At 41.2% G+C, this 27,482-nt stretch overlaps 1 protein-coding gene across 11 annotated transcripts in view; it reads right to left on the bottom strand.

The window, feature by feature from the left end:
- STAU1 (staufen double-stranded RNA binding protein 1) overlaps window positions 1-27,256 on the bottom strand; it is a 61,270-nt gene extending 34,014 nt beyond the window's left edge. For 3 of the 11 annotated variants that reach the window (XM_066234172.1, XM_066234173.1, XM_066234174.1), the window contains exons 1-2: window positions 12,107-12,177; window positions 3,022-3,310 (exon numbers count right to left, since the gene is read on the bottom strand). In XM_066234172.1, coding sequence (XP_066090269.1) covers window positions 3,022-3,226 — 205 coding nt within the window. In that variant the 5' untranslated portion in view covers window positions 3,227-3,310; window positions 12,107-12,177. Of the gene's footprint in view, window positions 1-1,259; window positions 1,385-3,021; window positions 3,311-12,106; window positions 12,178-26,524; window positions 26,547-26,981 lie in introns of those variants that run through there. The other 8 variants (XM_066234171.1, XM_066234170.1, XM_066234177.1 and 5 more) reach the window with 6 other exon arrangements.
- Window positions 27,257-27,482: the final 226 nt, after the last annotated feature.

Below are 27,482 nucleotides of genomic sequence, written 5' to 3'. Positions count from 1 at the left end.
CTGTAGAAGAAACAGAACAGTTACAGAAAATGACTAATTGCCTGTTAAAAGTAAAGAAATATTTCAAATTATGCTTTAGGATAATGTTAAAAGTAGCTTCATGTGAGTGGAAAATTCTTTCTTAAAAGCATAATTGCTTAATAATAATAGCTACCATTTCTCAAGCATTTACTAAATGCCAGGCATGTGCTCCACTCTTTAAGACATATTCTCTCATTAAATGTTCACAATAGACCTTTCTGGTAGGTATTATCCCCATTTGACAGATGAGGAAACTGAAATTCAAAAAAAGTAGTTACTTGCTCAAGGTCACACAGTAAAAAGCTAGGATTCAAACCCAGATCTATCTGACTTTAAAGGCCACTTACCTAACTGCCCTATGCTATGGTACCTACATATTTATGATAGTGGTTAGTGTTACTTTTAGTCAAATGAAGAGAAACTTGATGTAATTTAAGGCTTGAGGTTTGCATGCCAAGAAAAACAAAGCCTAAAGAGACAACTCATCCCTAATTATGTACTGCAAGCAAGGATCAGAAACAGGAGGTGATTTCTGTAACTGCATATATATCCTCTCATACTCCCGAGGCAAAAGATAAAACCAGATATGCAAACATTTAGGTCCCAAGATCCACATTAGCATGAATATCAAACAAGCTTAAAAGACTGAATTCCTGAATAACAAAATAGTAAACATTCACTCTACAGTCAGTCTTCCATTTCTAATATACATATAAGGGGAATGACAAGGAAAACTGACACCAGAGACAATCCAAAATGCTCACTTTGAGGCTGATTTCTACATCCCATCTTCAAACCTTTTACCTGATAACTAACAAGTGGCAAAAGTGATTTCCAGTTTACCCCTCTCCCTACCCAGTCTTAGGTACATGTGCAAACAAGCAGGAAAGGAGCCAGAGGCAGGCTGCAGCCAGGAGGACCAGAGCCTGGAAAACTCATAGGAAATCGTTCGCAGGTGCTTGAGAATTATCTTTATTCAGAATCTTAAACCACCCTATACTAACTGGGACTTAAAAGCCAAATAACCTAAACAGAAGAATACCTTGTATTTGACCCATTCTACAAGGGTGAAAAAAAAAGCAACTTGCCAAAAATCTATACTTTCCCATCTCTTTAAGACAATCTCAGCAGTTTGAAAACATGTATTTTGAATCACAGCACCACTTGCAACAGTATAAAAAAAACAGAAAACATTCCTGTTGGGTTATAAATGCACAAGCAGTATGGACAATATTTACCTTACAGTGAGCTGGACCTTGCTCACGCAAAAGCTTATACTCAGGCTGAATCTTGTTGAAACGGGCTAACTCATTCACAAGACACATTGGGGTTTTCTCTTTGGGGTGTGCCATGCTAGAAGGAACTGAAAAATAATGTAAGAGCATTGAAGTCAAGTATATAGACTGCTGCTCTCCTATGGATATGAAAAAAGAAGGAAAACAAACTGAAAGTCTAAGGACTCAGAGCAGCAGTGATGCAAAACTGCAAACCACACCGAGGGCATGTGTCTGAAGACAGCTGGGAGCCTTTTTGAACCAGCTGAGGCCAGGCCACCTAGGAGAGGATGTCTTCAAAGAGAAGGAATAGAAGTCGAGGGAATAACTAAACCATGGCAGGCAAGCAAGATCTGAAATCAGATGAAGCACTGCTATTACAACCAACCAAGGGAATAACAAGGAGGTCTTCTGAGCAGACACACACTGGTTACTGCAACAGCTGTCAGTTGTATTCTGTTCGTTATTTCACAAAATGCAACACACCAACACCATTTCTCAAACAATGACTGTAGTTTCCACACACTTAAATTCTTGTTTTCTCATTCTTGGGTGTCCCCTCATCTGATCTCCAGAGGCTGCCACGCTCAGACCTTACCTATCTCTGAAAATTATTTAAGGAAAATAAAATGCCCTCACTGGGTGGGAGGCTTTACAAAATCAATCAACAGAATGTAGATATGACACATTAAAAGAAAAAGCAGTAAATCCCAGAGGATGGAAATAGTTGGTGCCATTGCCTTTTAAGACAGTCTAAATGGCAAATGTGGGGAAAACTGTATCTCTAGGGGCTATGACAAGTCAAGAATGCTACATGGTGAGCCAGTCCAAGGAAGTCCATAGCCATGCAGCTCAGAGTGGGACAAGCTAGCACTCTAAAAATAGATTTACAAAGTAAAGAAAATGAGAGAATGAAATGCGGGAGAATGAAATGCAAAAGAAATTGTCAGGTATAAGGGGTTGAAAAGCTTTTTTTTATCAATATAAGGTAACTCTGGCATGGAGACACCCATGCTGACCCTCCCATTTAACTGGTTTTGCCACTTTAAGGGAGTAGAACAGAGAATACTGTTTTTAGATTATTTTATTCAGGTGTTTCAAGTCTTTTTCAGTCAAGGTGAAGTTAGTTCATTTTTAGTTTTCTAATCTAATTTGAATGCTTCTAAATTTATTTACTTTTTAAAAATCCTTGCTTCTTTGTTCAATTTCTAATTGGTTTTCATTATGATTTCTGAACTACCTCAGGAATCTCAAACTTATTTACTTATTCAAAATAAAAATTAACAAATGCCAATGTACTCTTCTGCTTGCCAGTAAAGCTCACTGCTCCTTTGCTTGGGATAAAATCTTATAGATAGACAAGGGGGCTTACATCTGTAAGAGTTGTTAGTTCTGGGAATAATTTTGAAAGCAGAGTTTTCCCATACAACAATGACCATCCAAAGTGAAAGTTATTGTTCAGCCATCACTATAACAGACTAGGCTTTACAGGCCAGTATTCAATTCTCTGTTTTACATTTGAGATGGTCTGTCAACCAAGGTCTCCATCAACCCAATACACAACCAGTGTTTTATATCTGAGATAAAGAAGGTTGGGCAATAATATTTTCTTCTGCTCCTTGAAGGTAAATGTGAGAATTCCCTACACCTGAAATCTACTTATCAGATCGAAAAAACAGGCTGAGAACACATTTGAAACAGAAGACACTTGGATTCATACGCTTACCTGCAGCTGCACTGGTGGATGTAATAGATGCAGAGGGTAAAGCAGAGTTTTGAATAGGTCTACCTGCATTTTCAGAGGGCAGAGAGCTAGTAGTAGAAGGAATACTCATCAAAGGCTGTGAGAGAAGAGACTGGTTCTTGTTCAGTATTTGGCTCCCTGAGAGGACAGCAGATGGGTTCTGAACTTGCACTTGAACTTGAGACATGGTCACTTTCAACAAAAGTGAACAACTGCAGGTAAACAGCTTTCAGTGCAGGTTAATTCAGTGCTATGAAGTCTAAAGTTCTACCTAAAAGTTGTAAGGGAAAGAAAATAAAAAGGTAAATTATAGAGGAGATATGTAAGTGCCAATATTCAGTCAAAACTGGTGCCACCTTCTCAAGTATGAAAATAGCCCCATTTAGCATGTAGCTATGTCAATGTTATTAAAACTGTTTCTCTTTGGAATACAATAAGGTTCCTGAACTTGTGACTTTCTCGTTTTTTTTAATTATAATAGCCATATGCTTTGCACGTTCATTTTATGAAGAAAATCAGTAGGGTATAATATTTATTGGTGACTATTAAAACTTGCAACTTATATACAAAAATACAAGTTTTAAAATATGGAGAGGTTTTTCCCATAGTTTATGGGATATGGTAAAGGTTTCTGGCCTCAAAATTCTAAGAAGCTGAAAGCAAACTGGGTTGTAACACCATTAATAGGTGAATGTAAACACTGCTTCTATATAAGGGCCACATGCTCAGATTGGTGCCTTTAAGCTGACTGAAGAATAAGAAGAATTTCTCACTTCTGCTGTTTCCTTTAATGATAATAAAAGATCAATGTTTTTCTAAGAGGTTTGTTTTTAGATGGTCTCATTTAGTTACAGACTCCAAAGACAACTGCTGCACTCACATCAATGCTTGATCCTGAGAAATCACTTGAATAGCAAAGAACATTCTATAGTATTTGTACTATTATAAGTAAAAATGGAGAAGATGAAGAAGAAAGGAACAAATTTCTGACTGGCAGTTTTCCTGCTGCGACTTGTAGGGATAGAGCCTGGGGAAGCAAAAGAGATTGTTTACTGCACCTTGTAAGCTCCAAAGGCATTCTTTCTAAATACATTTCTATTTCTCCACAAGTCAAAAATAAGGACAGTTCTGCTCATTTTCATGGCCATCCTTCAAAAAGCTGAAAATACTGAAGGCAAAAGTACTCAAAAATAACCAGTAGCAACAAAGAACAGAAAAAGCCAATCAAAGCAGAAGCCAGCAAAATAACAGATGAGTTTTATTAGAGTACTTGCTCATCCCTTTAATTTCTTAAAAAGTCACAAAATGATTTTTAATGAAAGCCAGACCTTTAGAAAGAGATGAATGAACAGAGCAATTAAGTTACTTGAGGAGTCCTGACACATTCTCTCTTGCTGAGCACAAAAGGGACTGCAAACCTCAACCAAACCAAACCAAAACCAAAACCTCAGCTGAAATATGACTGGATCACAAAGGCAAAAACATTACCCTATTCCAGTGGTCAGCAAACTCATTAGTCAACAGAGCCAAATATCAACAGTACAACGATTGAAATTTCTTTTGAGAGCCAAATTTTTTAAACTTAAACTATATAGGTAGGTACATTGTTATTATCTTAGTTAAGGTACTCCTAAGCTGGCCTTTGCGCCTGCACTCAAGGGGCCAAAGAGCCTCATGTGGCTCACGAGCTGTGGTTTGTCGACCACTGCCCTATTCAATAAAGCTGTCCAATATTGCAACTGTTTCTTATTTACTTCTGGAATCAGAACGAAATAACAGTCCACTGAAGATCCAGATAATAGTCTTAGCAGATAAGCTGCCAGTGTCAAAAAACAAGTCCAGAACCATTTAAAGCCAGCTATGACCTTGTTTCATTGTTTTTATTTCCTTCAGCTGCCAAAATATAACTCTTTCTTTCTCAATCTTCCGCTTTCCCCTCTTATTCACCCTCCCTCCTCTCCCTCTCTTTCTAAACTCTCTTGAGAGCATTTGTCCACCAAAAAAAAAAAAAAAAAGTCATTTACAGTAATCTCACAACTTTAGGACACCAACTATAGATTAAGGTAAAAAAAAAAAAAAAAAAAAGGACAAAAGCAAGTGTTTGCTTCAGGGCCCACCCATAGCCCAGAAAGAGCAACCCAACTCTGCTCTGGGTGGCTCTGAGAGTCTGACACTGAATGAATGAACTAAATTTAGAAAGAGAGGGACACAAAGGGATCTTTTTTGGCTAATGCTGTCTACAGCGGGCCCACTGCCAGCATTTCCAGAGACAAAATACATAGGTTTTCTAGAAGTTGAGAAAGGGAACAAACAGGCTTTTAAATAAGACCTGTCAAAATAATGATAACCTTAAGTTCACATGGTGGAGTTATGTCTCTAACATGTGGTTAAAACAAGCAGTTCAAAATAGCAACGAAAAAAAAACCACCTTAAATCCTCCTAATAATTTTCAACAACACGACCAATACTAAAATACAACAAACAGTACTCATTTGCTAATAAATTTTTAGTCATTTGCTAATTTAACACCTCTATGTGTCCTTAGCCCTGAAAAAGAGAATCTAGCCCTTGCCATATAGCTCCGTTAGTTAAGAGCATTGTCCCGAAGCGCAGAGGTTGCCAGTTCAATCACAGGTCAGGGCACATACAAGAGCAGATCAATGTTCCCGTCTCTCTCCCTACCTTACTCTCTCACTAAAATCAATCAATAAAACATAAGTAAAAAATAAAGCAGAGGTTCTAAAGAAGGGGTAATTTTGTCCCCCAAAGATATGTGACAATGTCTGTAGACATTATTTGGTTGTCACAACTGGGGGAGGTGGGGACTGACTGGTATGTATGGGTAGAGGGGTCAAGGATGCTGTCTCAACAACACATATAAAATCTTAATATATAATATAGCCCTGGCCAGCTAGGGCAGTGGTAGAACATCAGTCCGATATGTGGAAGTCCCAGGTTAGATTCCCAGCCAGGGCACACAAGAGAAACAACCATCTGCTTCTCCACCCTTCTCCCTCTCCTTTCTCTCTCTCTCTTCCCTTCCTGCAGCCAGGGTTCCATTGGAGCAAAGTTGGCCTGGGTGCTGAGGATGGCTCCATGGCCTCTGCCTCAGGTGCCAGAATAGCTCCAGTTGCAGCAGAGCAACACCCCAGATGGGCAGAGCATCGCCCCCTGGTGGGCATGCTGGGTGGATCCTGGTCGGGCGCATGCGGGAGTCTGTCTCTCTGCCTCCTGCTTCTCACTTCAGAAAAATACAAAAAAAAAAAACCTTACTAATATAACAAGTAGTTTATATATTCTTAGCTAGAAAATCCCCTTTTACCTCAAAGGCTCAAAAACTGATGCTAATATTTTATACACACAGATGCTCCTCTCCAAAAGAAGCCAGGCAGCTATCATAGTTATAAATGGGAGAAAATAACATTGTTTACCCACATAATTTAAAAAATCAAATAAAGCATTTGACTACTGCTGTTTATATAGTTCATTGCAGCCTTCAGGGGAATCATGGAATTTTGGATATATCACTTCCATATAAATTTAGAACCTGCTGCTCACCAATAATACTCTGTACTGAAGATTAAATTCTTAAATAAAATCTTGTTTTTCCCTTTAAACCTATGTCTTTAAGGATTGTTTTCAACCAGATAAATCAGGGACTTGAGAGATTAAAAATATTTTGTTGGAATCTTCTTATAGAAGAAAAATATTTTACACACAGTAAAATTAGTTTGAAACACAAAGACTCCTCAGTTTTCCCCAGCGCTAGAAAACACCTCTATTAAGCCTGTGTTGTGCTACTATTTCTCTGCCTCCTGCCTCTAGCACAGATGAGAGCTGTAGTTTTTTCCTCTTGGAAAATTTTAAGACACCAAATCAGGAAAACACGTCCATCTTATTCTCAATCCTAAATTTATGAAGCATATATCAGCATTATAACACAAAGAGAGGTGATATAACAGAATTATGGGTACCTCTTTTGAAAAGACTCCTAATTCCAAGCCCCCCTACCCCGATTCTAACTTTGGCTTGGTGACAAAAAAATCTCATAAAAATGGAGTCTCACCTTGGCAGGCAGCTTCCATTTCACTAGTGCCAACTACTTTTTAATGGGTTGTGGGGAAGAGCAATATGGGCACATAAACTCTATAAAAGCATTTTTTAAAAATTATAGATGATGCGCTAAAAAGTGATCAGGCACAAAATGCATATTCTTCACTAAGCAGTGAATCTACCAAGACTAGGCCATACTGAGTACAGTCTGAATGACTTGTTAATACACAACAAGGCAGACCCTTCTAGTGATAGTTCATAGAACTTCTGCAATAATGCTTCGTCTTACTCATCCTCAAATAACAGACTGTAAAATCATTGTCGTATAACATAACTTCAACAATTATGGAAAAACTTCATTTTTAAAAAAATTTTTTAATTTATTTATTTTAGAAGAGAGGGAGAGACAGAGAGAGAGAGAGAGAGAGAGAGAGAGAGAGAGAAGGAGGGGAGGAGCTGGAAGCATCAACTTCCATATGTGCCTTGACCAGGCAAGTCCAGGGTTTTGAACCGGCGACCTCAGCATTTCCAGGTCGATGCTTTATCAACTGCACCACCACAAGTCAGGCGGAAAAACTTCATTTTTAATATCTAATTTTTAACTGGATTAACTCATGATTAAAAATGAAGTATCTGTACTTTTGCATAATCAATATATCATTTGCCATTGTAGTAAAGATGTCTCCTAATAAGATGTTTAAAAAAAAAAAAAGAAGTTATCTCAATTCTAGACAAGATTCTAAAATAGCCAGAAACATTTCACTAAATATCTCCCCATCAAAGTCCTTTATTAAAGCTTATGTAGTATTGGGACACAGATACAAAGGAGTACTCCAGTTCCTTGCCATGATAAAGCCTTCACAATTTTAAGAGCAATTTTAAGTTACAATCATTCAATATTCAACAAAAATTTATTAAGTATCTACTACATGTGAACACTTATATGGCAGATTGTACATTCGGAAGTGATATAAAGAACTTATTTGTTAAACTTTTCCTAGAGAAGACACAGAAGAGGATCTTTAAGCTTTTGAGAGGCTCCATTCTCAGAGAAACTTTTGTTAACAACACCAAAAAAATTATGGAATAAACTACTTTTCCTCTAATAGTCTTGAAATACACCTAAAACATCTTTACAATATCCAAGTTATTTCCAAGATACTTTTCTAACACATCTTTCTAGTTGCAATGTGGTTGTATGTTTTCTGCAAGTAAATATACTCCCCAACTTCACCTGCCACCCCGTTCCCTGGAAACAGCAATTCATTGACTCCAATAATTATCCAAGCACCTATAGACAGGGCACCCACAAGTATAGAAACATGGCAATCACTATCATCAGACATAACTGTTTCCAAAAAGACAATGTCAATATCAAGCAAATAATGTCTAATAGTAAGACCATATGTCAAATCACAATACTGACATGTTTTTTTAAAAATATAACCACCCTGGCCGGTTGGCTCAGTGGTAGAGCGTCGGCCTGGCGTGCAGGAGTCCCGGGTTCGATTTCTGGCCAGGGCACACAGGAGAAGCGCCCATCTGCTTCTCCACCCCTCCCCCTCTCCTTCCTCTCCCGCAGCCAAGACTCCATTGGAGCGAAGTTGGCCTGGGCACTGAGGATGGCTCTATGGCCTCTGCCTCAGGCACTAGAATGGCTCTGGTTGCAACAGAGCAACGCCCCAGATGGGCAGAGCATCGCCACCTGGTGGGCATGCTGGGTGGATCCTGGTCAGGCGCATGCGGGAGTCTGTCTGACTGCCTCCCCGTTTCCAACTTCAGAAAAATACAAAAAAAAATAAAATAAAAAAAATACATATAACCAAACTACTTTAAAAAGATGGAAAAAAAGATCATTATGTTGTTGCTCAAGAGAAATCACAGGAAAAGTATCCCTGAGGAGGCACAATCACTTACAAGACAATAAAATCAGCCAAAAATAATGCCTGGAAACAACCCAGGCTGTTTAAAGACCTTTGCATCCAATACAAGTGACTGAATGTGGCCCGTCTCACAGTTGACCTGATGCCAACTGGGCAAGGGAGAATTTCCTTTTCACATAAATGTAACCATTGGGTGGTCCATTTAAAGACTCACTTCTTAAAAGAGAATTCATTATTAGGTATTCATCCTAGAAAAACCATCATACCATACTGTACACTTTTAAAAATTTATTGACTTTAAAATAAAGAATCTTTTTTAAAATTGATTTTTAATTTTATTTATTTTAGAGAGAGGAGAGCAAAACAGATAAAGGGGCCGGGGAGGAGCGGGAAGCATCAACCTGTAGTAGTTGCGTCTCATAAGTACCTTGACCAGGCAAGCCAGGGGGGCTTCGAACCAGCAACTTCAGCATTACAGGTCAACATTGCGCCACCACAGGTCAGTCTGATTTTTTTTTTCTTTTTGAGGGGGAGGGGAAAGGAGGGAGGAGGGGAGGGAAAGGGAGAGGAGGAGAGAAAAGAGAAAAAAGACTGATCTGTCCCTGGTATATTCCCTGACCGGGGATTGAACCCGCAACCTTTGCACATAGGGACAATGCTCTAACCAACTGAGCTAACCAGCCAGGGCCACACCATACTGTATACTAAAGAGGAAAAAAAATTACCCCTAGCAGGATAGCTCTGTTGGTTAGAGCATCAGCCTGAAGCACAGAGGTTGCCGGTTCAATCCCTGGTCAGGGCACATACAGGAACAGATTGATGTTCCTTCCTGTCTCTCTCTTCTTCCCCTCCTCTCTCGCTAAAAATAAAAAATTTTTTTAAATTACCTCTCCAGCCTAACAAGCTGCAAACCTTAATTTCCTTTCTAGCTTTGCAACCTTATCAAGCTCCCCTCCCTATTCCTTCCCTAGAGAAATTCTAAAAAATAACTAAACTTAAACATTATTTTCATAAACTGCAAGTGTTTTTAAAATCTCAACTTATAAAAACATAAAAAACTTTTAAACCAACCAAAATGAGTATCTTATGCCAGAGATTTTTAAGAGTAGTACCTTGTGACATACTCTTAAATAAGGGGACTAGTTCAACATAAGAGTTAATTGGCTTTTCCTTTCAGAAAAGGGAAACTGAAGTCTGTAACCATGTGCCATCTAACCTAGACACATGACTGCATTTACCATCATCTTCATGCAAAACAGATCAGTGCCAAGAGACCCAGTTTCTAAGAGACCAGCCTTGCTGCTAAGTAGCAACAAACAATCTTAAATCAGACCAAACTTCTAAGTTGTGGCTTTCAGTTATACTCCCAACTCAGATAGCAATTATACGTCCATCTCTTGGTAATCCATTGCCCAGTGCCTCCTTTTCCCCAAATCATTTTGTAACAGCATATCTGACAAACCCTCAGTCCTAGCAAACGGAGCTAAAACCCTGAAGGAATCCTGAGGTTTGGTAACTAATTTTCTTTGAAAAGAAAAGCACCATACAAATTCAAAGTGATGAGTGTAAGTCCATTCATTAAACTTTGTACAACTTTTCTAATTTCCTTATGCTTCAATTTCCTCATTCCAATGAATGTTGGGTTAACTTGGCCACTAATTACCACCCCAGATTTGATGATGTGCTTTCAGCTCTTAGAGGGAAAGTGCTAAACACAAAATGCATGTAATGTAGTATGCAAGTAAAATACTGTAAAATCCTAGGAATACTCTTATAAAGCTTTATTGGTCTAGATCAGGGGTAGTCAACCTTTTTATACCTACCGCCTACTTTTGTATCTCTGTTAGTAGTAAAATATTCTAACCACCCACCGGTTCCACAGTAATGGTGATTTATAAAGTAGAGAAGTAACTTTACTTTATAAAATTTATAAAGCAGAGTTACGGCAAGTTAAAACATATAATAATAATTACTTACCAAGTACTTTATGTCGGATTTTCGCTATGTTTGGCAAAATAAATCTTTATAAAACAACTTACTATAGTTAAATCTATCTTTTTATTTATACTTTGGTTGCTCTGCTATCACCCACTATGAAAGCTGGAACGCCCACTAGTGGGCGGTAGGGACCAGGTTGACTATCACTGGTCTAGATGATCACAAGCAGCCAGTGGTAAATGGAACTTTATTCCCAACCCTATCTCACAACAGAAAACAATGTTTGAATTAGTTCCACAGATTTGAAAACCACATTTAACATAAACAATCTGAGAAATCAAAGACAAACATTTTTTCTTTTTTTAAGTGAGAGGAGATAGACTCCCACATGCCCTCTCACCCCAACTGGGATCCACCTGGCAACCCCATCTGAGGCCAATGCACCAATGACTGAGCTATTTTTAGTGCCTGAGACCAATGCTCAGACCAACAGAGCTATCCTCAGCCAGCACCCAGGACCTACACTCAAACCAATCAAGCAAGCCATTGGCTGCAGGAGGGGAAGAGAGAAAGAAAGGGGGAGATGGGGGTAAAGAAGCAAATGGTTGCTTCTCTTGTGTGCCCTGACCAGGAATCAAACCTGGAACATCCATTTACTGGGCTAATGCTCTATCCACTGAGCAAACCAGCCAGAACCTACAAACATTTCTATAACCAAGATGCTTATTGAACAAGTGATGTTAATGACAATTTCAGTGATCAATTTTCACATCTCTACATTTAAAGTATATGGCAGTGCCCTGGCTGGATGGCTTGGTTGGTTAGAGCTTTGTCCTGAAGTGCAGAGGTGGCCAGTTAGATCCCTAGTCAGGGCACATACAGGAACAGACTGATGTTTCTGTCTGTCTCTCTCTAAAATCAATAAAAAAATTTTTTTAATCTGACTTAAAAAAAAAAGTATATGGCAGTGTTGGCTAGAGGGTTTTATATTCTTGCCAACAATTTTCCCTGCATTTAATGACTTTCTAATTAAATCTCAAGAGTAAAAAGAAATTCAAACTGTATAAAATCTCTTCTGTTTTTCTAATAGCACAGCCAAAAGTAAAAGTCATTTTCCACACTAGTCACTGAAGACTTTAAAAATATTATGGATTATGAACAGGCCTGAAATTAGAGAGCCAAATTATGTGTACCTTAAAAAGAGTTGCTCCAGGAACAATGCTGTTTTGGTTCAGGTCTGAGAGGTTATGTGGTTAGAAAACTCCTGGAAAATAAGAAATAATAATTTACTAAAGAGCTTTTTCTGAAAGTTAAGATATATATTGCTAAAGTTTTGGAGAAATCTAAAATTTACAAGTAGAGAAGTTTCCAAAAACATGAAGTCATGAAGCAGCACACTGTAGACATGGAGCCTGCCAAAGGCACAATTGCAGAGACACCAACATAAGAGACATTAGAAATTTCAGTCTCAATTACTTCCTGATAAGAGAGCTGTGAACCTAAGCTTTATTTTTTTAAAAAGGTATTAGACATCATATACTGCCCGATCACATAAGCCTGAATTTTAAACATTTAACTACTGGCTAAACATTATATTCATAAATGTTCTTACCATGTGCTTGGTGATATAAACACAATTACACAGGAAATTTTATAAAAAGGCACTTTGCACATAAATATTCTTAATTAAATTGCAAAACACAAAAAAGCACTTCCACTAGTAAATCCAAATCATAATCCTTCTTTAGAACTGGATTTCAAGTGATATAAAGAGTTTAATTCTCAAACTCTCAGGTCTGCTTTAACAGGCATCCCCAAACTACGGCCCGCGGGTCGCATGCAGCCCCCTGAGGCTATTTATCCGGCCCCCCACCGCATTTACGGAAGGGCCACCTCTTTCATTGGCGGTCAGTGAGAGGAGCGCTGTATGTGGCGGCCCTCCAACGGTCTGGGGGACAGTGAACTGGCCCTCTGTGTAAAAAGTTTGAGGACCCCTGATCTGGAAGTTCCTCCCTTTTTAAATGGTAGTAGTCAGTAGCAAATAGAAATCCTTACCTTGAGATGCTTTTCGCATTTTTACAAAATAATTTGCTCAGTTTAATTTCCCACTGCCACTATGACTTAATAAATAAAAAGTAGCAGTTCATTGTCCAAATGATTTTAGAAATAAAACAAGATGTTCTAATTTGCTCTACAGTATTTTAAAAACTCAAGTTCTTCTTTTTGTAAACAGTATACTATACTAAAAACTTTCCAATCTAGAATTCTTTGTTCCATAATCTCCATCATTCAAAACACTAGGACGAATGGAAACTAAAAAAGGCCTCTGAGCAGCCCAAACAGACGTTTAAGACCACCCACCTAATAGAGCCCATGCCTTTTACCAATGGGGCTTTCCTCAATTCAAACCCAGCCATGCGGAACAACTATGGCAAATTTGGGTATCTAGGTTTCTAGCCTAAAACAGAAGTTAAATAACTAGAATGAAAAAAAAGAGCTGCTAAAGTCAGACATAATGAAAATATTGATAGTAATAAACAATTGCCAACAATTCAAAGCAAAGTAAAAAAGAGAGGGGAGAAATACAGCAATCTGTAAGCATTGGATTTGAAACATCTTTACACAGCACAAGTGATAGCTGAGGTTCACATATACATTCACATTTCCATAAGTAAACATTTTTTGAAACCCTCCAACCATTTTCAAATGATAACCCAAAGCCATCATGATTATTACCAATATATGTAGCACTCACTCCAAACAGCAGCAGAGACGACAGACTATGGGTTAAGCCAAATTCCCTTTCTTTTCCACTCAAGAGAGCATACTAGAAACCAGGAGAGTGAATTAAATTCATTGTTTAATTCATTCAATTAATAATTATTGAATACCAGCTATTGCAGGTGCTATTCTAGACACTGGGCGTGAGGAGCACACAAATAAGACATAGTCTCTGTCCTCGTGGACTTCACATTTGTACAGAAATAACTTTGAACCCAACATAAATTTAAATAAATAATTCACAGTGGCATTTTAATTAGCAGTAACAAAGCATTTATAATACACATCACCTCATCCTAGCTAAAAAAGACACTAAGAACGTAAATGAGCTCTTGGCTGCAAAATGTTTATTTAGGCAAACCAGCTAGCACATGGCTGTTCCAGTATGGTGTTGAAAGCTCTTAACTGGGGATCAGAGTTTGGGTCTGAACTCTGGCACCCAGGTGAATCATCTTGACCAAGTTACTCCTGTAAGCCTCAACCTTTTAATGCAGGGGTCGGAAAACTTTTTGGCTGAGAGAGCCATGAACACCACATATTTTAAAATGTTAATTCCACGAGAGCCATACAACAACCCGTGTACGTTACAATTATCCAATAAAAATTTGGTGTTGGCCCTGGACGGTTGGCTCAGCGGTAGAGTGTTGGCCTGGCGTGCGGGGGACCCGGGTTCGATTCCCGGCCAGGGCACATAGGAGAAGCGCCCATTTGCTTCTCCACCCCCTCCTCCTTCCTCTCTGTCTCTCTCTCTCTCTCTTCCCCTCCCGCAGCCAAGGCTCCACTGGAGCAAAGATGGCCCGGGCGCTGGGGATGGCTCCTTGGCCTATGCCCCAGGCCCTAGAGTGGCTCTGGTTGCGCAGCAGAGCGACGCCCCGGAGGGGCAGAGCATCGCCCCCTGGTGGGCAGAGCGTAGCCCCTGGTGGGCCTGCCGGGTGGATCCCAGTCGGGCGCATGTGGGAGTCTGTCTGACTGTCTCTCCCCGTTTCCAGCTTCAGAAAAATACAAAAAAAAAAAAAAAAAAAATTGGTGTTGCCCCGGAGGTCAGCTGTGATCGGCTCCAGCCACCCGCAACCATGAACATGAGCGGTAGGAAATGAATGGATTGTAATACATGAGAACGTTTTATATTTTTAACATTATTTTTTTTAAAGATTTTATTTATTCATTATAGAGAGGGGAGAGAGAGAGAGAGAGAGAGAGAGAAGGGGGCAGGAGCAGAAAGCATCAACTCCCATATGTGCCTTGACCAGGCAAGCCCAGGGTTTTGAACCGGCAACCTCAGCGTTTCCAGGTTGATGCTTTATCCACTGCGCCACTACAGGTCAGGCACATTATTTTTTTATTGAAGATCTGTCTGCGAGCCAGATGCAGCCATCAAAACAGCCACATCTGGCTCGTGAGCCATAGGTTCCCGAACCCTATTTTAATGTATTAAATGGGTTACCACCACTTTCCTGACCAGGCGGTGGCGCAGTGGATGGAGTGTCGGAGTGGGATGTGGAAGACCCAGGTTCGAGACCCCGAGGTCACCACTTGAGCACGGGCTCATCTGGCTTGAGCAAAAGCTCACCAGCTTGGACCCAAGGTCGCTGGCTCGAGTAAGGGGTTACTCAGTCTGCTGAAGGCCTGCGGTCAAGGCATATATGAGAAAGCAATCAATGAACAACTAAGGTGTCAAAAAGAAAAACTGATAATTGATGCTTCTCATCTCTCTCCGTTCCTCTCTGTCTGTCCCTATCTATCCCTCTCTCTGACTCTATCTCTGTCCTTGTATTTTAAAAATAAATAAATAAATGGGTTACCACCAGCAATTTCATGATTAATAAAACAATAATCATATGATTGAGTGAATTGACCAATAATGTAAGTAAAATGCTTATAAACTATGACATGCCATACTAAAGTTCACTGTTAAATATCACCTTCTTAGGGTATACACAGTAACTGATATTATAAAATGATATTAATAAATCACATTCAAACCATACTATTTAAGAGAAATAATGTAGCAAACTTAAAAAGAACTTTATTCTCTCCAAAAAAAGTATTTTTTACTTTGTTTTTATGTTTGATGCTTAAATTGACAAATTCTCAGTTAACAGGGAAATCAGTACCTAGAAGTAGTCATACTCTAAATGTTCCAGACTGTAAAAGCTCATTCCTCTACAAACCAGAAAGAAACTTATTTACCTAACTATATTTGACTATCATCTAGGTAAAGGGTCATGTAGCCTTAAATGAGCAGGTTGGTTAAATTGTGCAACAAAGAACATAAGCCTCCAAGCGTAATCAGATTTATCATTACATATAAATTATCTTCTTCCTGACACAGGAAAAGATTGCCTAGCATTTTGTACAAAATCACAATGGCACCAGCAGTCTATGACCCTATTTCTATCAGGGTGGAATCTGCAAAGGGAGAAAATCCATGCCTCAGTTAATTTTAACCTATAGAAAGCAAGCAAAAAAGCAAAAACATGAGAGATTCAGACAAAATCTAGTTCATCATAAAGCTCATGCCTGAGGGGAGCCACTATAGCAACAATTTAAAATGTATTAATCTGTTCACTTCATTCCCCAGAATAAACATATTTCCAACACCTTTTCCCGATTAATGAGACATATGTATGTCATTACAGACTACACAGTTGCCTGAGTTAGGGTTAAACACAGAACGAAAACTCATATACCATCTCACTATAACCCCAAATCCAAAGACAGACTTAAATTAAGGCTAGCCATTAGAGATCAATACTGCCTGGGTGGACAAAGAGGCTTCTTATTCAGAAGACCAGATTCAAAGAATTAAAAAAGAAATTGTTGAGGGTGCAGTTCAACACTAAGCAACATATCATACTAAATATCCCTAATACCATTAGCCCCAGGAAATGGATGTTAGAAATGGATGTTAGAAATGGCTGGGAAGCAAAAAGAGCAACAACCACCTAACCCTATAAAGTTAACTAGAAGTTCAGTTAACTCCCAATTAAGCAAAAATATTTTAATTCTAAAGAAACTAATTTTCTTAGCAACAACCCTGTGTATAGTTAAATCATTTATTTTATTTTTTTTAAAGATTTTATTTAGGCCCTGGCCAGCTGGCTCAGTGGAAGAGTGTCAGCCTGGTGTATGGAAATCCCAGGTTCGATTCCCAGCCAGGACATACAGGAGAAGCACTCATCTGCTTCTCCACCCTTCCCCCTCTCCTTTCTTTCTCTCTCTCTCTTCCCCTCCTGCAGCCAAGGCTCCATTGGAGCAAGTTGGCCTGGGTGCTGAGGATGGCACCAAGGCCTTGCCTCAGGCACTAAAATGGCTCCAGTTGCAACGGAGCAACACCCTAGATGGGCAGACCATCTCCCCCTAGTGGGCTTGCCGGATGGATCTTGGTAGGGTGCATGCAGGAGTCTCTCTGCCTTGCGTTTCACACTTAAGAAAAATACAAAAGAAAAAAAAGATTTTATTTTAGAGAGGGGAGAGAAGGGAGGAAGTAAAAAGGGTGAGGAGCAGGTAGCACCAACCCACATATGTGCCTTGACCAGGAGAGCCCAGGGTTTCCAACAGGCAACCTCTGCATTCCAGGTCGATGCTTTATCCACTGTGCCCCCACAGGTCAAGCACTAATAAATCCTTTCTAACAAACTTCATGAAGGATTATAACAATAATTTAGGGCAGAGTCTCCTTCAACACAAAGGTCACTACTACATCCTCATCCTCATTTACTTCCAAGTTCATCCCCAAACCTCTGAATCAGCTTAAAAGTTTTAGTTTAATTTGATTCCAGCAATCTATCACAACAAATAAAAATAAACTGTAAATCTTCAAACTATTTCAGGGGAATGACAAATAGGTTTCATTTTTCAAACTAAGTACAGGGGTCCTTGGGTTACAGCTGTCTTGATATAAGACATTTCGAGCCTGACCTGTGGTGGCGCAGTGGATAAAAGCATTGACCTGGAACGCTGAGGTCGCCGGTTCGAAACCCCAGGCTTGCCTGGTCAAGGCACATATGGGAGTTGATGCTTCCTGCTCCTTCCTCTGTTCTATCTCTTTCCTCTCTCTGTCTCTCTCTCTCTCTCTGTCTCCTCTCTCTAAAAAGATAAATAAATAAAAAGTAAAAATAAATAAATTGTAAAAAAAATTAAAAAAAAAAGACATAGACATTTCAAGTTTGCAACACTCACTCCCATAAAAACTTTAAAAAATTGAGATGTGAGTGTTTCGGCTTACGCCATTAGCCTTGTATAATACTTACGGACTACATGAGCAAACTAGTTTGGTTGTGTGTGGTGGAAGAATACACAGTACAGTGTACAGTACAGTATGTTTATGTCCTCTTCCTTTTTCTGGTTTTACGTTCTTACAAATGTGTTAGATAGTTGTGGTTTTACGTTCTATACAAATGTGTTAGATAAGTAAGTGACTTAGGCTAGGGTGTGTTTCAACTTACACCAAAATTTGAGTTATGTCACTGTCGTAGAAACGAAACTGTTGTAACCCGAGGACCCCCTGTATTACTAAACCAGACTTTTCTTTTTTCAAACTGGTCGAAAGTCCTAGTGAACAAAATCCATCCTAGCTACGATTGGTGGGAGAGAAGAATAAATTATCCTAAACAAAAGACCTGAGTTTAGAAATTAAACTGTGGTTCAGTGGAAAGAGCTCAGGGTCCCATTCTACAATAGTTAGCTGACCTCCCAGACGGACTTCAATACCCTCAGGTATTATGACCCTTCCTCTACAAAGATGTCTGCAAATATCAGAAGTACAACATAACCAATACATATAATTTTATTAACCAATGTCAACACAATAAATTCAAAAAAAAAGAAATATGGCCTGACCAAATAAATGGTGGTGCAGTGGAGAGAGTGTTGGCCTGGGACACAGAGAACCCAGTTTCAACACCCGAGGTTGCCTGCTTGAGCGTGGGATCATAGACATGACCCCAAGGTTGCTGGCTTGAGCCCAAAGGTCACTGGCTTGGAGCCCAAGGTCACTGGCTTGAGCAAGGGGTCACTGGCTTGGCTGGAGCCCTCTGGTCAAGGCAAATGTGAGAAAGTAATCAATGAACAATTAAGGTGTCGCAATGAAGAATTGATGCTTCTCATCTCTCTCCCTTCCTGTCTGTCCCTTTCTCTTTCTCTCATCTCTGTCTCTCTTGCTAAAAAAAAAAAAAAATTAAAACACACACACACACACACACACACACACGGACCTGGCTGGAAAGCTCAGTGGATAAAATGTCATCTGGCATGCTGAGGTCACAGGTTCAATCCTTGGTTACGGCACATACAAGAAGCCACCAATGAATGTACAACTAAACAGAACTTCCTCCCACTCTCTCAAATCAATAGAAAATTAAAAAAAAAACAAACCATAAGGTGTCTACCTCAACCCTTGGCACAAAGAAAGAGCTCAACGAACAGCAGCTTTTATATTATTAGATAAATCCAATCTGACCTTTCAGATTCCTTTCCTGCATTAAATAACCCTCACCCGGTAATCCTAACCTGGCACATGGTAAGAAAGAGGTCAATAAATAGTAGCAAATATTATTATCCAGCAAATTCACTAATCCTGTGCTCAGTCACATAAACATCTATAAATACAAACTTATAGCTATACACCACTTATTAAAAAAACATTTTAAATGGAAGAGAAAACATGCTAAAATTAACCTTCTCACTGGTCAATCAGTTTTAAAGCTACATCAAATAGACAATCTGGTTTAGGAAAAAGACCCCAGGGCACTTAAATAGATTTTCTTAAATTCTGTAGTCTGGTAGACATGACAAAAACACTAAGAAAATTATGACCTGTGTATCATACTATAATAAAATGGCCTATTTTGCTTCCATTACTGTTATAAACTCATAAAGTAATCACACTTCTTTCTCAAATCAGATTCCAGATGAGCCAAAGGTATAATATTTAGATTAATTTATAATCGAAAGCAAATAGTTTCTTGGATCGATTTTTCCTACTTTTGCTTTCAGTAAATATATTTTAAGGCAGCGCCCTGAATATACTCCATCAACAAATAAACGAATGTGTGTAATTGTGGAAAACATAAGTCTGCAGAGAATTTGCTTCTACCTCCTCTTCTCTGGTGACATAAAACAGTTTTACCTCAACCTTGTTCACTACTATAGGAGTGTAAATATTTTTAAAATAAGTGGAGCTATTTGCACAATTTAACTATTTTTAAAATAATAAATAATTTTCTTTGGTAAAGTTTTTTTTTGTTTGTTTTTTGTTTTTTTTTAGTTGAACATTAAGTTGTGAGTAAAACATATCCAAGCTATCCACCTGGTGCCACTGAATAGCAACACAGCAGTGCCCTGGCTGGAGAGCTTGGCTGGTTAGAATATCGAAGCCCAGAGATTGCCAGTTCAATCCCTGGTTGGGACACGTACAGGAAAACACTGTTCCTGTCTCTCTTTTGCTCTCTCCCTTCCTCTAAACTCAATAAAATAAACAATAGAAAATAATAATAAATAAAATCAACACACCTATATATTATAATCCTATTTACTCCGTAGTAGGTGAGAACATAGGATTTGTTCAACATTAATCAAGGTTTGTAATATTTGATATTTATCAATAAGCATAACTTGGTGCAAAAAATTCATCAATTTCCTTTAAAAAGCAGCATTCTGGGGGTCAAAGCAAAACTAAAAACAAATCAACAAAACTTTTAAAGATCTAGGAATAATTTACAGAGCTGTCTCAATTTCAAGTTAACTGTGGTAGATATGCATGCTGAAGTATTCAAGGTGCTGATGTTGCAATTTACTTTGAAATATATAAAAAATAAAAGATTAATAAATTAAAAGGGACTGACAGATGGAATAGATGTGATAAAGTATAGTAAAATGTTAATAGAAGTGATAGATACAGAGGTGACATAAAAATTCTTTAAACTTACATATAAATTTTTTCATAATAAAATATTTGATAAAAATAGTCATAGCAACCACATCTTCTTTCTCATAGTTCAATCTCTAACTTGTAAATTATATTTTTGGGGATAGCATAAATGTTATAGTCTTGATTTTGATAAAGTTTTATTTAAGGAAAAGCTCAAGTAAAAAATTAAACCAGGCCCTGGCTGGTTGGCTCAAGTGGTAGAGCGTCAGCCTGGTGTGCAGGAGTCCCAGGTTCGATTCCGGGCCAGGACACACAGGAGAAGAGCTATCTGCTTCTCCACCCCTCCCCCTCTCCTTCCTCTCTGTGTCTCTCTTCCCCTCCCGCAGCCAAGGCTCCATTGGAGCAAAAAGTTTGCCCGGGCGCTGAGGATGGCTCTGTGGCCTCTGCCTCAGGCGCTAGAATGGCTCTGATTGTGGCAGAGCGAAGCCCCAAGATGGGCAGAGCATCGCCCCATGGTGGGCGTGCCGGGTGGATCCTGGTCGGGCGCATGCGAGAGTCTGTCTGACTGCTTCCCCGTTTCCAACTTCAGAAAAATACATGGCCCTGGCCGGTTGGCTCAGTGGTAGAGCGTCGGCCTAGCGTGCGGAGGACCCAGGTTCGATTCCCGGCCAGGGCACATAGGAGAAGCGCCCATCTGCTTCTCCACCCCTCTGCCGCACTTTCCTCTCTGTCTCTCTCTTCCCCTCCCACAGCCAAGGCTCCATTGGAGCAAAGATGGCCCGGGCGCTGGGGATGGCTCTGTGGCCTCTGCCCCAGGTGCTAGAGTGGCTCTGGTCGCAACATGGCGACGCCCAAGATGGGCAGAGCATCGCCCCCTGGTGGGCAGAGCATCGCCCCATGGTGGGCGTGCCAGGTGGATCCCGGTCGGGCGCATGCGGGAGTCTGTCTGATTGTCTCTCCCTGTTTCCAGCTTCAGAAAAACAAAAAAAAAAAAAAAAAAAAAAAAAAAATACACCAGAAGCATATTAACCACACAGGACTCCATCACTAGAAGTTAATTTAAAAACAGGTCTAGCCTAAAAGAAAATCTGTTGTAAAATTCTCTAAAAACTTTTTTTTTTTTTTTTTTCATTTTTCTGAAGCTGGAAACAGGGAGGCAGTCAGACAGACTCCTGCATGCGCCAGACCGGGATCCACCCGCATGCCCACCAGGGAGCGATGTTCTGCCCCTCTGGGGCGTTGCTCTGTTGCATCCAGAGCCATTCTAGCGCCTGAGGCAGAGGCCACATAGCCATCCCCAGCGCCCGGGCCATCTTTGCTCCAATGGAGCCTCGGCTGCGAGAGGGGAAGAGAGAGACAGAGAGGAAGGAGAGGGGGAGGGGTGGAGAAGCAGATGGGCGCTTCTCCTGTGTGCGCTGGCCGGAAATCGAACCCGGGACACCTGCACGCCAGGCCAACACTCTACCGCCGAGCCAACCTGCCAGGGCCTCTAAAAACTTTTGAAGTCTCCAAAATCCCATTCAGAGAAAGCAAGCGACACCAAAAGCTCTCATTTGAGGGGAACAGTTTACATTTCCCCGAATTGAGCAATTCTGTATTACTAAATTGGACATCAAATAAGATGATCTAGTTTGGAGGCTCATAATTCACAGCCCCAGGACATCCCACAAAGACAACCTTTTGAGGAGAGTTTCATCTTTATATTGGTAAATTTCACTCTCATTCCATCTAGTAAGAAGGCATCAGAGAAAGTTGCCTGGCAAGCTGAGCACACTCCGTGCCTCCTATGTTAAGTACTTTTTCACTGTTTTATGGGGGAAAGACTCTGGATGAAGCAGCACAGGACAGTCCCATGTTTAATGATTATAACAGAATGTTAATGGTTGGACTTCAGAATTGGAGGAGGGGAGGGAATTTTTATGAGTCATGTTCATTTCTAAAACTTAAGATAATCTGTATATAAATGAGCTTTCTGGCTGAATTTTATAAAAGATAGCAATTTAGTCTGAATAAATTATACAGTATTTATGCTAAAAATTCCAAAAACGTAAAAGTTTTACTTTAAGCCTACTAGGAAGCACTAAGTATTTTTAAAAATAAACTTTGTGTCCTTTCTTAGACACCAAATTGGATTTTTCCCCCTTAAATTAATTTTAAGAGGTATGTATATCCCTTCCCATCTCCCAGGTTGTAATAACTGAGACATGACATATATTTTCACTGTACCTGATCAAACTCAAAAGTAAACCTACACAACTGAAATAAAAAATGTTACAGGTCTAAAAGCTGGAAACTGTTTATGACTGGAAATGTGAAAATTAAGTAATAGTGGCAAACAATATTTCTGTCAACTTCCATTCTAGGAGAGATTCTTTTTAGACAAAAAAAGCATAAACATCTATGCTATGAATTCATACCTACTAAATTGTTTGTAAATACAGCAGATAAGGAGGTGGAATCTTTGGAATATAATTCGACAACAGAGTTTTGAAATCAAAGATGCTTTGCTTAATTGTTTTGGGGGGGACAGATGAGAAACATCAACTCACAGTTGTGGCACTTCAGTTATTCAATTGATTGCTTCTCATTATGTGCCTTGACCAGGGGGCTCCAGTCGAGCCAGTGACCCCTTGCTCTAGTGAGCAATTATAGACATGATCCCATGCTCAAACTAGTGAGCCTGTGCTCAAGAGAGCGACCTTGGGGTTTTGAACTTGGGTCCTCTGTGTCCCAGGTATACACCACGCCACCACCAAACAGGTCCTTTGCTTAATTCATAACCTAAGATGATAGCAGCATATTTACACAAGGACTGCAAAGAAACTTTGAAAGTGACTATGAATTATTAACTATTGTTTAATTTAGATACAAAGTTATTCTCCATTAAAAGTGGTTTAAGGGATAGCTCTCTCCACCAAAACAGAATGAGAGGTATCTGTATTTCTGACTGCTTTTCAATTACAGTCATTAATAGCTCAAGAATTGTTGCTTTTGTACACAAAGAAGCAAAGCAGTATTTTGGATACGACTTTAAAGGAGTAAGCACTGAATCAAGAGCTAATCTGGCTGCTTGTTTTTTTCCTGCTGTATAGTAAGTAATCATGTATAAAGATGAGAAGCCCAACAAACAAAATGAGAGCTGTGATTCTACTAAAAATAAATTTTGTGACAGATTAAGAGTGTGGGGGTGCCTGACCCCTGTGGTGGCACAGTGGAGAGTGTTAACCTGAAACGCTGAGGTTGCCAGTTCGAAACCCTGGGCTTGCCTGGTCAAGGCACATATGGGAGTTGATGCTTCCTGCTCCTCCCCCCTTTCTTTCTCTTTCTCTTTCTCTCTCTCTCTCTCTCTCTCCTGTCTCTCTAAAAATAAATAAAATCTCTCTCTCCCCTGTCTCTCTAAAAATAAATAAATAAAATCTATTTTAAAATAAATAAATAAATCTAGTTTGAGGGAAGGGATACTATATGAAACAAGACTGACCCTGGCTATGAGATAACAATTGTCAAAGCTGAGTGACCAATATGTGGAGATTGCTTTTTTTCTTTTTTAATTTTTTAGACCTCTGTGCTTCAGGACACTAAACTAACCCACTGAACTATTCGGCCAGCATTATATGGAGATTCTTTATACTATTCAACTTTTTTTTTTAATAAATTTTTATTCATTTTAATGGGGTGACATTAATAAATCAGAGTACATATGTTCAAAGACTATTCAACTTTTAAATGTTTTCCATAATAGAAAGGGTTTTCTTTTTTAAAAAAATTGTTACCTATTGCAATATTAAAACATCATTTCTCAAATATAATTTTTTAATACAGCAGAAGATATGCTATGTCTTCTACAGCTTGTATAATTGTCTTGTATAGTTGTTTGCTTGGGTATTTTGTTTTCTTTTTTGACAGAGAGAAAGAGAGAGAGATAGGGACAGACAGACAGGAAAGGAGAGAGATGAGAAGCATCAATCTTCGTTGTGGCACCTTAATTGTTCACTGATGTGCCTTGATGGGGGGGGGCTACAGCAGACTGAGTGACCCCTTGCTCAAGCCAGTGACCCTGGGCTTCAAGCTGGTGAGCCTTGCTCAAACCAGATGAGCCCGCGCTCAAACTGGCAACCTCGGGGTTTCAGAACCTGGGTCCTCCGCCTCCCAGTCTGACACTCTATCCACTGCGCCACCGCCTGGTCAGGCTTGCTTGAGTGTTTTTAAAGAGTCATCCAAACAAAAAATTTAAACTAGAAATGACGGTAAAACTGTGTGTCAGAAAATTCAAAGAGGCCCTGGCCGGTTGGCTCAGCGGTAGAGCGTCGGCCTAGCGTGCGGAGGACCCGGGTTCGATTCCCGGCCAGGGCACACAGGAGAAGCGCCCATTTGCTTCTCCACCCCTCCGCCGCGCTTTCCTCTCTGTCTCTCTCTTCCCCTCCCGAAGCCGAGGCTCCATTGGAGCAAAGATGGCCCGGGCGCTGGGGATGGCTCTGTGGCCTCTGCCTCAGGCACAAGAGTGGCTCTGGTCGCAACATGGCGACACCCAGGATGGGCAGAGCATCGCCCCCTGGTGGGCAGAGCATCGCCCCTGGTGGGCGAGCCGGGTGGATCCCGGTCGGGCGCATGCGGGAGTCTGTCTGACTGTCTCTCCCTGTTTCCAGCTTCAGAAAAATGAGAAAAAAAAAAAAAAAGAAAAGAAAATTCAAAGAGAATGTTAAAAATGGGAGGCCACTTTGCATCATGTGTGTTATTGAGATAGGTATAAATCTAAACAGTTTAAGTTCAGTAAAGAAATTTACCTAAAATAATCCTATGTACAGGCTCATTCAATAGAACAAATATACACTTCTTTGTCTTTGGTAAATATGAACCACTTAGGAGTTGCATTTCCTTAATGAAGGCTATGTATGCCTAAACAACTTAGTAAGGAATTAAAAGAAACTCAGTATCTTTAAAGCAGCTGCTTTATAAATCCCACCTGTCGCCAGGATGACTGAAACTACTCCCTCTACAATCCAACTGTATTTTTAGTTTTTACTTCAACAAGCAGCAGTGTAATTTACATTTGGTAAGCACACGGATTCTTGAAAGCCCAAAATCAACCACACAAAATCTGGTTGAAATCTCTTTCCATCACCCTCTCAGCAATTAAAGCTACAAGCAGAAGGAAAGAGTGACCTTAAAAACGTCCCCACAGCCAGAGAACAGGGGCAGAACACACTGAAGCACACATCTTCACCGGAACAGAAGAAAACTTCCACATAAGCAACACTGCGACACGGAGGTGGGGCTAGGGCTTAAAAGGAAAGTCGGCCAACAAGGACGAGGGAATTAAAAGCACAGCTGCAGCGGGGAAAAAAAAAAAAAAGTTAGAAGTTAGAGATGTAGCGCAAGAAAGAACAGACATTTTCCAGCTCCGTACACCCCCCCCCCAACTCACCTCCCCCCCCAGCCTGACACACAAGCAAGTGCTCCAAAAAGGTTTGCTGAACTCGAGGAAAGCTTCTGCCAGCAACTTTCCCAGAAATGGAATGACAACAAGAAGCCGGATGATGGCAGGAAAAAACGGAACGGGTGAAAATCTTGCAGTTGGCTCAGCCGAGGAGATGGAAATAACAGCATCTCTTACAGATTGCCTACTTAGTGTGTCCCAATTAAACGTACACCCCTTTCAGACATGAACCACCCACAACAATAAACCTGCGCTGGAAGGAGGCACGCTGCACATTCCTGCCTCTGAAGAAACTCAAACGAGGAGGGAGGCAGGTCTACTTCGGTCCACTCGACCCACTAAGTTATAGCTTAATATCACGCTAATAAATTATGCAGCTGGCTTATTGGGACACCCTGTGGGTCTGGCACTCTGATAAGCGCTCCACACGCCCCAATTCACCGAACCTTTAACAGCCCTAAGAGGCAGGGACGGCATTAGCCCCTTTTACCAACCAAGACACAAAGAGTTTAAGTGACTTGCCTAAAGGAGCACAGCTGGGATTTGTGCCCGCGGTGGACACCTGGGTGGTGCTCCTAACTGCTACGCTACACACCCGGCTGGGGAAAGGCAGGCGCTCCGGACCTCAAGGACTTGAAGCGAGGACCTCCTGCCCCCGCCCCGGGAATAGCTTCGGCATCCCCGCGCGCGAGGAGGGAGGAGGGAGGAGGAATGAGGAAAGGCGGCGTGGCACCTGTTTCTGGCCCCAACAAGGGGCGGAGGCACTGGGAGCGACCAGGGTTCCAGGCCGCGGGGCGCCCCGACGCGGGGAGCGCGGGAGGACCCGCCTCCTCCGGGAAGGCCCCGCGGGCCGGGAGAAGGCCCGGGGAAGGAGGCCGGGAGCGCGGTCCCGCCGAGGCCTACGCCCCCACCCGCCGCCCACCGCCCCGCGGCCGCGGCGCCCGCGCGGGCCCCGTCAGGCCCGGTCCAGCTGCCTCACCTGGTTGCTGCCGGAGCTCGTCCCCCGACCAGCGGTCCTGGGCGGCGGCGGCGGCGGCGAGGAGGGGGGGAAGAAGGAAGAAAGAAGAGAGAAGGAAGGGACGGCGGGAGGGAAGAGGCGGAGTGGCCGCAGAGGAGGCGGGCGCCGCCGGGCCGGGGGTCAGACGAAGGGGTAGCCGAACCAGACGCGGCCGCCGCGGGCGCAAACGCTGAGGAGCCTCTCCGGCGCCCGCAGCCCGGCAGGAAGTGACGGGGGAGGGGCCTGTGCCCGCCCCCAGCCCCCGCCCGTCTCCCTGTCGGCCTTACCCACCAACCCACGGACCACAAGTTCCGGCGGGCGCTGCGGCGGCGCCTGCCATCGCAAGGCACATCGGGAGCCTAACGGGCTAGGACCTAGTCCCGCTGGAACGGCCTAGTTCCGCCCTGAACGCTGGGGCTTTCTGGGAATTGTAGTCCGGCTGGGAAAGGTGGGACGCCCTCGAAAAGCCGGGCTGGGCTGCCC

The sequence above is a fragment of the Saccopteryx bilineata genome, chromosome 6 (assembly GCF_036850765.1).
Source record: "Saccopteryx bilineata isolate mSacBil1 chromosome 6, mSacBil1_pri_phased_curated, whole genome shotgun sequence".
NCBI lineage: Eukaryota > Metazoa > Chordata > Mammalia > Chiroptera > Emballonuridae > Saccopteryx > Saccopteryx bilineata.
Note: the sequence above shows the minus strand (reverse complement) of the source record. Positions and strands in the feature narration are given on the sequence as shown.